At 38.5% G+C, this 15,259-nt stretch overlaps 1 gene segment (V, D, J or C); it reads right to left on the bottom strand.

Annotated features, from left to right (window-relative positions):
• Positions 1–8,473: 8,473 nt before the first annotated feature.
• LOC132847888 (T cell receptor alpha variable 12-2-like) lies at positions 8,474–8,972 on the bottom strand. The segment is given in 2 exon segments: positions 8,474–8,811; positions 8,933–8,972. Coding segments are annotated over 2 exon segments (378 nt in total).
• Positions 8,973–15,259: the final 6,287 nt, after the last annotated feature.

Raw genomic sequence — 15,259 nt, 5'->3', positions numbered from 1 at the left:
TACTGTATACAGCTGAACATATAATAAGTATAAATAAATAGACTGTGGATCAGATTTTATTGTTTTCTTATTTTTCAATTCAAAGACAAGAGAATTCAATTTCAGTTATTGTTTTTACTTTAGTATAAAGGTCTTTTATGGCCTGATTTTAATTCAGATTCATGTTGATTGAAACACGGTAGTGCAGTGTGGCAATAAAATAATTTCACACTCATATCACTGTGTTCCTGAGTTTCTGGACTGTAAATAATAAAGCAAAATCACTGAATTTACATAAAAAGGTACCAAATCTGTATGTCAGGGAACAGGGTGTCTTCTTGGGAACACAAACACACAAAGGGATAGAAACACAAGGACACTAAAGACAACAAACAAAGAGACAAGGGGCCTATTGCACAAAACTAGGATAAGGGATTAAGCCAGGATATCTTGGTGATCCTGGCTCAATTTATCTGTGATCCGGTTGCACTAAAGCTGGTTTAGGGGGCAGTACAATGTTATGGTATAAATTACCATGGAGATTTAGTCTGTGGAGCTAGCCTGCTCCAGACCAGGCTAAGTTCTAGGATCTATTTAATCTCATCCCTTATGTCAGTCAGCAGTCACCACAAACGGAAACCAATAGTTATTCCACTGCCCACTATACATTGTTATCACATATAACTAGACCCACTGTCATTGTTTAAACATTTGTGATCGTTAATTTCAATCATTTTGGATAAATGATGATTTTTAGATGATGTTGCTATCATTAGATAATTTACAGTTTCCCATAGACTATAAGGCTATATATAAAATGATAGAATATTAGGGCCACAGAGGAAAAAAAGAAAATTCACAGACTTTGAGAATGAATTCTTTAATAATATTGTAACCCGTCGTTTTAGAGGAGGACAGTTGTTAAAATGACAGCTGTGGGGCATTTCGTGGAATTGTTCTTCAGTATGGTTTCACAAACAAGGACATACTTAATCTTTTGGCACATCAGCACATTGTCATAAGTATCAGGACTGTAAAAAGTATATGCATCTTTTCCGCAGAAAGAACCAGCCTCATAAATTTATGACTTTTTCCTTCTTCCTTAGTGTGGCCCTAATACTCTGTCGTATAAAATACACATTCCATATAAATATAAAAACACAAAGTGTAACATTATGTTCCTTTATTGAATAAGGATAAAACAAAGCAGGTAAACCATCAGCTTCTTTCGACACTGAAGTCACATAGTGACTCTACAAGATGGAAAGCACAGAATCAAAGCATATTATACAGCAAAAGGATAAATACACATTCAAAGGTCTGTATATAAAACACACCCCGCATGTCTGCACACTGAAATAAATGCAGGACAAATCCATACACATCAACTGAACAGACAAATGAATGGATGCAGTAGCCTCCCTGTAAGCTTCTATTACACACAGTATACAGCACAAACATCACAAGAGGCCAAATCAATTATAAAAATATATATACTGTATATTGAACACAAAAAACCCAAATTCCTCTGCCACCACAGGACATATTTAACCAAAATTGAAAGCACACATACTAACTAAAATAATTCAACACATATTGGTCCCTCAGCAGCCGACCACTGTCGTCATCAGGGAAGATTGCCGGATTGTCCCAGTCCATGGCTGGTGGCACTCTGGGGGCCCTCTCCTTCCTCAGGCAGGCCACATTGTGGAGGACAGCACAAGCCACAGTAATGTTACATGCCCTCACAGGCCTGACCCTTAATTTGTAAAGGCAGTGAAAGTGTGCCTTCAGGAGGCCAAAGGTCATTTCAACTCTGGCCCTGGCCCTGGCATGGTTGTAGGCCTGCTGTGCTTCCTGGGGGTCTGTGAAAGGTGTCAGGAGAAAAGGCTGGCAGCCATACACCCTGTCTCCCAGCAACACACCAGAGAGTTCACCTGTCAACACAAAATCTCATCAGAGTACAACGGCTAAGATTAAACCTTACTAGTGAGCGTAGTAATAATGTAAATTATTATCAAAGCCTTATACAGTGCGATGGAGTTACTTTACACAATTTCACTCATATCCGCAGTCCATTTCAATTAAAAACTCAAATGTTTCATAATCAGAGTACAACTGCATTTTTGGAGATGTGAATTTGGATTGTAATTGTAATGTTTTTAGCGGAGCGGTGAGTGTGTAATTGTGCACTACTTATGCATTCAGGCGGTCTGCAATACTTTGCCACGCTTTTTCTCTTTGCTTTATCACTGTGGAGGTGTTGCCTTTCTTCTTAATTATGTCTTTTACCTCCTTGTATGCCTCCGTGAGGATTTGTGCCTCCGACGGGGAAAAGTATGCCACTCTAGTTGCCATGGTGAATCAGTGAATCTGTGATCGGTGGCGGGTCTGTTTGAGTGAGCCGTGAGCGTGCACATATCCAGGATTGGTTTCACCTGGCTTGATGAATCCATGTCTGCTCATCCTGGCTTGGTCTTTGTGCAACCAATTAAGCCCGGAAGCACTTGTTTTGGATTCATTGAGCGCAGCTCAGTCATTTATTCTGGATGTCTTAATTCTACTTTTGTGCAACAGGCCCCTGGAAGGTGTTTCAGAAAGCTGCCAGAGATGTGTGGCAGAAAAAAGAAAACAAAGTGAAATGTTCTACTTAACTTATGTCAATTTTTTTTCTGTTTATATTAATGTGTATTAAGTTATTTAGTGTTTAAAGTTTGCATTAATACATATATATATATATATATATACATATATATATATATATATATATATATATATATAGATAGATATATAGATAGATAGATAGATATTTACACACACACATACTGTATATGTGCAGTATTAGGTATGTGTCACGATGCGGCAAAGGCGAGTGAGGATCCAAATGCAGTCTTAAACATTTATTAATCAAAAACAAGAAACAGATAAACAGACAGACAGGCAAGACTAGGCAGAACACAGAGCTAACAGGAAACAGAAACATGTACAACGACTAGACCCAGGGAAGTGAACAAACAGTGGATATATATCAGACAGGAACCAATAACAAAGCAGAGACAATGAGTAACTATGACAACAAACGAGAGGGAATGAAGCTGTGAGAGATTCACAGAGACAGAAGGATTAGATTATATATGAGGAGGTTTTAATGAAGAAAAGACAACAAACAAATCCAAAAAAACAGGCAATAAATCCAAAAGTCTAAGGTAATTACTAATGATATCCAAAAACACAAAAATCCAATAAACACAGCAAAGATTAGTGATGTTATCAGTGACACCGAAGCTCTGAGGCGTGTGTATTAAAATGAACCAATTTTCATTGAAGCTTTGTATCGAAGCTTGATTCGTTCTGGCAAAATCACGTGACCAATGACGTCGGAAGCTTCGTTTCACACACACCCACGTGACTGCTTCGTTATCTTATTCAAAGGTTTAAAAGGCGACGCGCCCTCGTGTGTTGTATTGGAGTATTGCGTTACACAGAATCTATTACTGTATAGCGAGTTTAGGAGAGCTTATCGTTGCGAGTTGTCAATGGAGCCTGTTACAAAAAAGATCGCGTTCTGAAATATGGGAACACCTTCATTTGATTTCGCCCAATAAGGTGGATATATATGATTTTGTTGTGAAGCCTGTACTATAACTTAAATTTAGTAACATTTCATGTCGTATATTTTGTCATATATATATTTATTTTTATAAATGGTTCACACTTTATACTTTTGAGACAAGGTCTATCCTTAATCTGTTTTTAGGTCCAGTGTTTGATTTGCTCCCAACATCTGGCCTATAATAATACATCATCCATGTCACTCATTCAAGAAGTCTTACAATATCCCTTTCACAAGTTCACACTTACAAATAAGACTGTGTGTCTATATAGTCACGCTGAACTGGTGGACACCTGATTGCTGACTGATGATTTTTAATAAAACATAATTAAGCACAAAGCATTCATCTAGCCTACAGTACAGTAGTCTGTAAGACAGATATATAATCATGTAAAAGTGTCTGCACTTATGTACCTTCAACATTCATGAGTTTGATTTTTTTCTAAAAACAGTCAAAATGTCCAGGGGACACGGTGGCTTAGTGGTTAGCACGTTCGCCTCACACCTCCAGGGTTGGGGGTTCGATTCCCGCCTCCGCCTTGTGTGTGTGGAGTTTGCATGTTCTCCCCGTGCCTCAGGGGTTTCCTCCGGGTACTCCGGTTTCCTCCCCCGGTCCAAAGACATGCATGGTAGGTTGATTGGCATCTCTGGAAAAATTGTCCGTAGTGTGTGATTGCGTGAGTGAATGAGAGTGTGTGTGTGCCCTGCGATGGGTTGGCACTCCGTCCAGGGTGTATCCTGCCTTGATGCCCGATGACGCCTGAGATAGGCACAGGCTCCCCGTGACCCGAGGTAGTTCGGATAAGCGGTAGAAAATGAGTGAGTGAGTCAAAATGTCCACATTCACCATACAAAAAGTTATCTTTATTACATTTATGTTTGGAGTTACCATGCGTATGCAATGGAACATGCTTTGGTCATGTATTTAATATATTGATTCATTTATTTATTAATCTATCCTTAATTTAAAATATCCTTAATTAAAAGTCAATTCATTAATTTTTGCTTCTAAAATTAATACGTTGTTTGGTTGTGGAACATTCTGTGATAGCGCTTTCACCAGCAGAGGTCCTCATCGAGCTCTGATTTGAAAAGCTTCGAGTAATGAATGTTTTTCCGATACTATTTGGTTGAAAGCTTCACTGCTTCAAGAAAGCTTCACTTTGCCATCACTACTGTCTCCAGCTAGCACAGAAATATGGCCCAAAGATGAAGACCCAAAGCTAGATTATCACACCCCACTCTAGCACAGACTCAGGGAAAAGCTAGCATACATAACCTGTGCCTATAGAAGGATCCCTGGCAGCAGTGGGATTTGAACCCACACTCACAAAAAGATGAGCAACTTAATTCAGGGGCATAGACCGCTCAGCCACACTAACTGCATGTAACTCTGTTCAGAAAAATGGATTTGTAGTCCATTACCTGAAACTCTTGGCCACCTAATCATGAAGAAAAGCTTCCAAAACACGCTATGAATGCATGGGGTCTTTAAATGTATCTCTCAGACATGCTTTTTTTACCAAACGAGCTTGTTGAGAACAACAAGATAAAAAGCCATAAAAAGGGCTTTGCAAAGCTCATGTGCACTTCCTAGCTGATATAGCTTGAGGATATGAGCTTACACCACCTGTCTCCACTCAAACCAAATGACAAAATCCAGGATCAAACCAGGGACCTTTGGAACGTCAGTCTAACATTCTCCCAATTGAGCTATTTTGGCAACCAGATGCATGCTAGTGTGAGCGTGTGAGGTTCTTTGGGTCCGGTAACTCTTTTTCATAAGATTAAATGAAGTATCTTTTTTCATCAAGCCTGAATTTGATCAAAAATACAGGACAAAACAGTTTGTAAAATATTGTTGTGAAGTATTATTACAATGGCTTTCTGATTTAATCTACTTTAAAATATAATGTATTTCTGTGATGGAAAACTGAATTTTCATCAGCTTTTACATAGTATTATTTATAATCTAATTTTTTCAGGATTGTCTGTACAATGGCTCGCTGTGTCTCCATGGCCTTCCGCTGGATTTCAGATTTTCACACATTGCTCCCCCATTCCCAGTGTTCCCAATAAAAGCTACAGATCTGTGACCAGGATAAAGAGGTTAATGAAGCTAATAATACAATTGGCTGTCAAATAATCCTTTTGTCATACATTTGTCAAACTAGAATAAATGTGCAACATGTAATATATATATATATATATTTATATCTCTTTATAAATAGCAAGAGAGACAGTATTACCAAAAATAGTGTGTAAATTACTTAAATTCAAACACTTTCAATATAACAAAAGGTTTTTGTACAGTGCAGCTGGATTTCCTGTCACTGTGGGCGCCAGAGCACAGTAGTATAGAGCAGAGTCTGATACAGCAGCAGAGGAGATGATCAGATCCACTTCTTTATCTCCATGAAGTTTAGCAGACATTCTTGGGGGAGTGTTGTGACTTAGATCTCCATTTTGATAAATATAAAGGAGGAACTCAGGTTTAGATTTTGGATATTGTCTGTACCAGTGCAGGTAGGTTTGTGTGGAGCTTGTTTCATATCTGCAGGACAGAGTAACATCATCACCTTCATCTACAACTTTTTGAGTGAAAAGTGGCTCTATTGAATCTGCCATAGAGTCACCTGTCATAGAGAAGAGAACATAATGTTTTTAACCTTTAAATAATAATGTCAGAAGAACATGTTTGAATCATATTCTATGTTTTCTTTAACACAACACAGACTAATTAATCACTAAATACATATAATTATATATTATATACATTATAAATACAACACTTAATATTTCAGATATAATCAACAATAATCTTAACTCACCTAGTGAAAGCCACAGACACATGAATATAACAGTGAACATGATGACTGGTTTTATCTGAATAAATCTATAAATTTATCTGAATGAAAATATTCTTTCTGTATATGTTAACATCATAAAGGTTCATGAAGCTCCACCCACAGCATCACATGTCAGTGTCACTAATGTTACTGACAGACTGTTGATTTATACTGAAGCTTTCAGCCTCACATGAGTAGCTTGTCCTGTGCACATGGTAAACAAACACAAACTGATAGCAGGACAAAATAAATCAGTAAAATAAAATGAACTATAAATGAACTAATGAATGTGGAAGTGTGTGCATTGTGGGAGTCTGGTGCAATGCAGGATGGGAAATGGAAATGGAGGTGTGAATAAAACTAATGACCCGTTTATTAAATAGGATTACAAACATTTTTTGGAGTATTTTACTGTGGTGAGGGACAAACCAGACTCTTTACTTTCTCTTGTCTATTATTTTTTTACATCTCATCTGACTCATATGAACATTTCAGAGTAACTGTGTCTGTTTCTTTCCTGGTAATGCTGGTAACTTCATCCGTTGGCCCAATTTTATCTGCAAAACTCTCTGGCGCGAAAAAGAAAATGTAAGAAATGTTAGAAATCTTTAACTAATTTTTGCAAACAAAATATTGTAAAAAATATAAGATTGCTTGATTGACACTTAAAAAATTTGCAGTCAGCTAATACAATGAATTAATTGAAAGTTAATGACTTGTAATTACAGTGAGAATCAGTGGTGTGTATCTCACTATGCACAGTAAGTTGTATAGTTGAGCCATTTCTGAACACAGCTCTGTGATGATTCTGTATAATAGTGCTGTATGTGCTGAACTTTACACGTCTCTAGAAGGCCACACCCAGGAAGTGACACTGTTGTAGTATAACTTTGTACAGATCATCACTTCACAGTATCAGTGACACTGTGGCAGAATAACCACAGTCAGGAATTATTATTATTATTATTGGTTTTTATTACTAGGTGATTATTTACTCTTAAAGACACATGAACCAGTAAAGCCTAACAACATGAACGCATCAAATGAATATACACAGTTAACAATGATTATGACTAAAAACATTTACAGCTTTTAAATGAAAGCATTTCTCTATTAAACTCTTTACTACACAATTGCTCATATTCTGTAGTATGTTTCCTCAAAACATCTCTTATTAAACAATTCATTTTTATTTAAATGTGCTTCAAATGTATTTATCTGGATATTATTTACACGTGAATATACAAATACACTATGAATCACTTAACATTTAAACTGAAATGAGCATTTCATGTTAATGTAGACTTATTAATATTAATAACAGTTGTTATAACAGGGTGGATAAGTAACATTGTTTTCCTAAAGTGTCAGTTCAGAGCAATGTAATAATCTGTGGTCTGTGTTTGTAACAGTGTTCAGTGTTAAAACTGAATTGAACTGAACTTTCTCACACTGAACACTGCAAATGAGCAGAAAAAAAAGATGCTCTAATAAATAAGTTAGTTCTAGTCACTTGTGTATAAAAACCAGGAATTGGTCTGTTGTGGTTATACCATCTGTAGAGATAATGCTATGTGGAGAGAAGGTTTCCTGTGTAAAACTGTAACACAAACTATTTAAAGTACACACATCATATAAAATGAAACAACAACACTTTAACTCACACACATCGCAGTGGTAAATTACAAAGACTTACACTCCATCCCAACATAAGTGACAAAGCATGTGAGGTCTAATTCTTATATCCTTCAAAGCCTAAAACTCTTTCCTTAGTTTTGGAGATTTCTACATTACCTCATTGCGCTGGTCTGAGTGAATGGTCTTAGATACTTTATAGAGTTCAGTGTTACATATGTGGAGCCACAGCTTGTCTTTAGTGCACTTCTAATTTAATTTGCACTTCAAATTGCCCCAAGGAGTCAAGGAGTGTGTGAATTTGTGTGCATGATGCACTGTGAAAGACTGCCTGAAAAAGTGCACATATTTTTCTCAATCACCAGTAGAGCTGCGTACAATATAACAAAACTGTGTGTTAGTTTTTGTACAGTGCAGCTGGATTTCCTGTCACTGTGGGCTGCAGAGCACAGTAGTATAGAGCAGAGTCTGATACAGCAGCAGAGGAGATGATCAGATCCACTTGATTATCTCCATGAAGTTTAGCAGTCATTCTTGGGGGAGTGTTGGGACTTAGATCTCCATTTTCATAAACATAAAAAAGGTACTCAGGATTAGATTTTGGATATTGTCTGTACCACTGCAGGGTGTTTCCTGTAGCACTTGTTTCATATTTGCAGGACAGAGTAACATCATCACCTTCATCTACAACTTTATGAGTGAAAAGTGGCTTTATTGAATCTGCCATGGAGTCACCTGTCATAGAGAAGAGAATATAATGTTTTAACTTTACATAATAAAGTAGAAATGCATCATTTATTCCAAAAACATCACTAATTGAACACAATTATTTTTAAAACAAAAATTCAAAACTCACCTAGTGAGAACCACAGACACGTGAATATAACAGTGAACATGATGGCTGGTCTTAGCTGAATGAAAATATTCTTTCTTTACTCTGAGACGTTCATAAAGGTTAATGAAGCTCCTCCCACAGCATCACATGATCTAGTGTTGACTCTTACTGAAACATTCTGGCTTTACATTCTTCTGGAAGCTGTCCTGAACATGAAGTAAACAATTAATGACAGAATGAAGACTTTTAAGTATGAGAAATATTGATTCTATACATTGTTTGTTTGTTTAAAAGCCTGTTAAATAGGTTTACAAACATATTGTGGTGTATTTCGCAAAGGTGAAGAACAAACCAGTCGCTTTTACTACGAATTTACTACTGTTTTCATTGTCGGAGTTTACATTCCTCCTAATGCTAAAGAGGCGCTAAGTGAGCTATACGGAGCTATTGGTGATCTGCAGAATGTTCACCCCGACGGACTGTTTATCATTGCCGGAGATTTCAATCACGCAAATCTCAAGTCAGTGCTCCCTAAATTCCATCAACATGTGGACTTTGCTACGAGAAGTGAAAACACGCTGGATCTTGTTTACACAAACATTCCCGGTGCATAGCGTGTGGAGCCCCGCCCCCACCTCGGCTACTCAGACCACATCACTGTTATGCTAATTCCAGCATACAGACCACTCGTCAGACGCTCAAAACTGGTTCTGAACCAGGTGAAAACCTGGCCAGCAGGAGCCACCTCTGCTCTTCAGGACTGCTTTGAGTGGACTGACTGGAATATCTTCAGGGAGGCTGCAACCAACGGCGACTCCGTCAACTTGGAAGAGTACACGTCAACAGTGGCCAGTTACATCGGCAAGTGCATTGATGACGTGACCGTCTGCAAGACCATCACCACACGCTTCAACCAGAAGCCGTGGATGACTGCTAACGTGTGTGCGCTGCTGAGGACTAGAAACCTAGACTTCAGAACAGGGGACAGGGTGGCCCTTAGAACAGCAAGGGCCAAACTGTCCCGAGCCATTAGAAAGGCAAAGCACGCACATGCCCAGACAATCCACAGCCACTTCGAAGACAGCGGGGACACCCGGCGCATGTGGCAGGGCATACCGGCGATCAGCTTCACCTGCTTGTGATAGCAACGCCGCCCTCCCAGACGCGCTCAACGACTTCTACGCTCGGTTCGAGGTACAGAACAATGTAATGCCAAGGAAGGTCATCCCTCCCCCCGATGACCAGGTACTCTGTCTATCCACGGCCGACGTGAGGAGATCTCTATGCAGAGTTAACCCACGGAAGGCTGCTGGACCAGACAACATTCCTGGCAGGGTGCTCAGTGAATGTGCAGAACAGCTAACGGATGTCTTTACGGACATCTTCAACATTTCCCTGAGCAGCGCCGTTGTTCCTACATGCCTCAAGACTACCACCATTGTCCCCGTTCCAAAGAAGTCTACAGTGTCCTGCCTCAATGACTATTGTCGCATCGCACTCACACCCATAGTTATGAAGTGCTTCGAGAAGCTCGTCATGAGACACATCAAGACCCAGCTACCACCCTCACTGGACCCCCTACAGTTCGCATATCGTCCAAACCGCTCCACAGACGATGCCATTGCCACAGCCCTCCACTTAGCCCTCACCCATCTGGACAATAAAGACACTTATGTACGAATGCTGTTCATAGACTTTAGTTCAGAATTCAACACTATCATCCCTCCGCACGTGATTGGGAAGCTGAGCATGCTGGGATTAAACACCTCCCTCTGCAACTGGATCCTGGACTTTCTGACTGGGAAACCTCAGTCAGTCGGGATCGAGAACAGCATCTCCAACACTACCACACTGAACACTGGAGCTCCTCAAGGCTGCGTGCTCAGTCCACTGCTGTTCACTCTGCTGACTCACGACCATACCACTCATACTCATCAAACCATATCATCAAGTTCGCCGATGACACGACAGTGGTCGTTCAGCAAGAACGATGAGTCAGCATACAGAGAGGAGGTGCAACAGCTAACTACCTGATGTAGAACCAACAACCTGTCTCTGAATGTTGATAAAACTAGAGATGGTTGTTGACTTCAGAAGAGCACAGAGCGACCACTCTCCACTGAACATCAACGGATCATCGGTAGAGATCGTCAAGAGCACCAAATTTCTTGGTCTTCATCTAGCGGAGAACCTCACCTGGCCACTCAACACCAGCTCCATCACCAAGAAAGCCCAGCAGCGTCTCTACTTCCTACGAAGGCTGAGAAAGGCACATCTCCCTTCCCCCATCCTATCATTGAGAGCATTCTGAACTGCTGCATCACTGTCTGGTTTGGGAACTGCACCATCTCGGATCGCAAGACCCTGCAATATTGTCTGAACTTACAGTATTTACATACAGTATTGACACTGGTTGGTCGGCGCTGTTTTTTGTTTACTGTCTTTTGTGTACTGTCTTTTTTGTATTTTGTGTATTGTCTTGTAACCTTTTGTCTGCACTGTCTTGTCTGTCTTGTCCTGCACTGTCTTGTCTGTCTTGTTTGTATTGTCCTCCACTGTCTTGTCTGTCTTGTCTTGCACTGTTTGCACCAGGTTGCACAGTTGCACTTTATGTGGCAAAGACTTACTAAGTCCTAGCCCTTTCTTTGTTCTATGTAGCACCATGATCCTGGAGAAACGTTGTCTCATTTCACTGTGTACTGCAACAGCTATATATGATTGAAATGACAATAAAAGCTTCTTGACTTGACTTGACTTTTTTCTCTAGTCTATTATTTTTTAATCCATTTCATTTTAATGATTTCTTTTGAATATGATTCTGCTTAATAAAATCACTGTAAAACTAGTTTACCTGAACTCATAACTGCTTCTTGTGCAGAATTGTGGAATATTTACATTATCCAATTCACTGCTACTGTAATGTGTTTGTCTCTGCTGGAGTAAAATAAAATTATATTACAGGTCACATTTTTAACGAAATTGTACGTATAAGATTACTGCAGTTTCAGTTTTATTTCTTAATGAAGCCAAAGACAAGAGATCATTTTGATGCTGAATTGAAAATGACACTAATTAGCTTGATGGTATAATCAGAGTGTCAGGGACGCGGGGATAAAACAGACCCAAATGCAGGATAGCTAAAATAAACCAGGATTTATTAAATAAAAACACAAAATAAGGACAAAGACAAAACCAGACACGACTCGAACAACACAACAGAAGACAACAGAGGATTCTGCGCTGCTCAAGGCAACACGGCTCAACTAAATACTAACAACAATCAGACACATGAGGAACAGGTGTACAGAGGCGGGGAGGAAGAGACAAGGGCGGGGCAGACACGTGACATAAAACATAAACAAAAGCACGTGGCCAAAGTCCAGGCTGGATCCTGACACACAGGTTTTACTGATGCTGTGTAGATTGTTTCTAGGCTGCCGGACACTTCAACTGTCAGAAATCTCGTAACTCCACCTCTTCTTCACTCTGCGGGAGAGCTTCGCGGGATATTTCTCCGATGGAGAGAGTGTAGAGAGAGAGGAAGCAACAGTGGTGGAGGATACAGTGGTGCAGGATATAGTGCATAATATAATATTTGCATAATATAATATTTGAATTAAATTGACCGTTTTGGATAACACTATTAAATTATTGTTTTTATTATTATTTTACTGACTTTAAGTCAGCCTACTTATAGACAATGCCTCTCTTGGCACTGTGCATGTAAAACACTGTTTTTTGGACACTAACAAGTGAAAATAGTTATATTATATACAATTGAGTAGGCCTGTTTTGTTAAAAATTGATAGCTGTAATGCTTCTGTGCAGAAAGAAACCCGTGAGCCACGAAGGTAAGTTTGCGAGCAGATTAGACTAATTTCCACCTATTAGACAGCCTAATCAGCTTATCGTGTTTTGTATTGCATCACTTATAGCTCTTAAACCTTTAAAATATAGTTTAGGAAGATGTATGTAACTACAGTCATTAGCTCTGGTTAACTATAGAAGCCTTGTCTCTTGTCAAAAGGCTCAACGTGACCGCAGACTTTATTGAACACTGCTGGCAGCAGCGACGTCTGTGTCCTTACCGTTCTTATCAATGACAGCATAATCTCGTATCTCCCTGCTCCCAAGTCATAAAGCTTTTATCTCCGATAAAACGTGACTTTGGGAAAATGATGTGTTAATGTTGGTACACAACAGTATATGATAGCAATATAAGGTATAATAACAACTTTAACGATACAATGTTTAATAACTCAAAAAAATACGGCGTTTTTTTATTTCCTGAAAAATAATGGTTTTGGAAATACGAGGATTCCGCCCGACAGCGACAATATATAAAAGAATTAAAGATTATTTATGGCTTATAATATTGTGTAAAATAATATTCATAATCCAAGAAGTCAGCTCTGAAAGATGTGACAAGGGGCTTAGCGCATACAATAAGAGAACTGACTGTGCCATCTTGTGGAGGAAAAAGAACAATTTGCAGAACATAACTTTTTTGAAATTGTGCAGAGCCTCAGCTGCTTAACTCAAATCTGATTGTTTCAATAACAATGGAGAAAATAATAATAATAATAATAATAATAATAATAATAATAATAATAATAATAATAATCTAGATACAGGGGTTGCAAGCCAGTGATTTTTTTTTGCTAATCCCACGTCCCGATAAATAGAAACAGCATCTGGTGTTTAAATTTCATTTACATTTTACATTTACATTTACAGCATTTGGCAGACGCCCTTATCCAGAGCGACGTACATAGGTGCTTAAATCTCTAACATTGAATACATTAATGCTGGATCACTAAGTTACATACTTAAGATACCATGAGTTTAAAACATTTGGTCAGAGTTACAATGAAAAAGTGTCAAAGGTGTTTTTTTTGTTTGTTTTTTTTTATATTTCAAATTTTCAATTTTTTTTTTTCTTCATATTTTCAAATTTCATACAAGATTGGTTGAGGCCTGGGTTAACAACGACCACCGGTACTGTCGACCTACAGGGTGCAGGCAGAAATTGGGCTACTGTTAGGAAGGAAGTGTGGATTGGAAGAGAAATGGGGTAGGAGTGATCCTGAAGGATGAGTTAGTGAGAAATGATTTAGAGATGAAAAGAGTGTCAGACAGGTTAATCAGTTTAAAGTTAGAAATTGAAGGTGTGATGTTGAATGTCATCAGTGGTTATGTTCCGCAAGTAGGCTGTGAGGTAGAAGAGAAGAAGAGATTCTGGAGTGAGATAGATGAGGTAATAGAGAGTATTCACAGATGGAAGAGAGTAGTGATTGGAGTGATGAGGAGGTTAAGGGAAGGTTTGGTGTTAAGGAAAGGAACACTGTAACAAAATACTGTAAACATAGATGATGACTATGTGGATGAAGAACTTTGCTATTAGATGCTATATAGCTGAGTACTTGTGATAATTCACCAAAAACGGAACACATAATTGCTTTCTGAGCTTATTACTATGTCCTATATAGTTACCTTCCCATATAGAAATGCTGATATTAGGACTGTTTTCAGAGTTATGTTACCTACTGATGCTACTAAAATCGTTGTAAAGGACTAAACATGCACCTCATATACTCATTCATATATTAATTCTGACCTTAAAGTTAAGGTTTTTTTTTGCAGAACCAGGGAAAGTCCAGTGCTAACATCTGACAGTGTTTTATACACACAATGTTTCATGGTGAAACCTGTCGAATGTCATGAGTAAACTGTGTGCACATTTAACTGTCTACTACGGTGGCCGGAAAGTGCAAAACACAGTTTACTGATGACATTCGACAGGTTTCACCATGAAACACATTAACAAATCAGAAAACAAATTAACAAATCAGAAAACACAACGACATTTCAGACAACTCGGAAGCGGTTGGTATAGTTTGTGATTGGACAAGACACCTGTCACTCAAAGTATACATGAAGTTCAACAGTCTGCCGCAGGGAAAAGTTGGAATGGATGGATGGAATGGATTACTGTGGATTAATTCTGTTATTTTCTTGAACGGAGAACTTTATTTAAACGGAGAACTTTACACATTACACATAAGATTCCATACCTGTATATCTTGAGTGACAGGTGTATTGTCCAATGATCAGTAAGTTTCCATTCAAAAACGATACACTACCGTTTCTGGGTTGTCTGACTTGTCTGACTTGTCGTTGTGTTTTCGGATTTGTTAATGTGTTGTTTGACTTCTTAATGTGTTTTTGGATTTGTTAATTTGTTTTGGGATTTGTTAATGTGTTTTTTTATTTGTTAATGTGTTTTCTGATTTGTTAATTTGTTTTGGGATTTGTTAATTTGTTTTGGGATTTGGTAATTTGTTTTGG

This window comes from Tachysurus vachellii, chromosome 7 (genome assembly GCF_030014155.1).
Source record: "Tachysurus vachellii isolate PV-2020 chromosome 7, HZAU_Pvac_v1, whole genome shotgun sequence".
In the NCBI taxonomy this organism is placed as follows: domain Eukaryota; kingdom Metazoa; phylum Chordata; class Actinopteri; order Siluriformes; family Bagridae; genus Tachysurus; species Tachysurus vachellii.
This window is presented reverse-complemented; position numbering and strand designations above follow the sequence as displayed.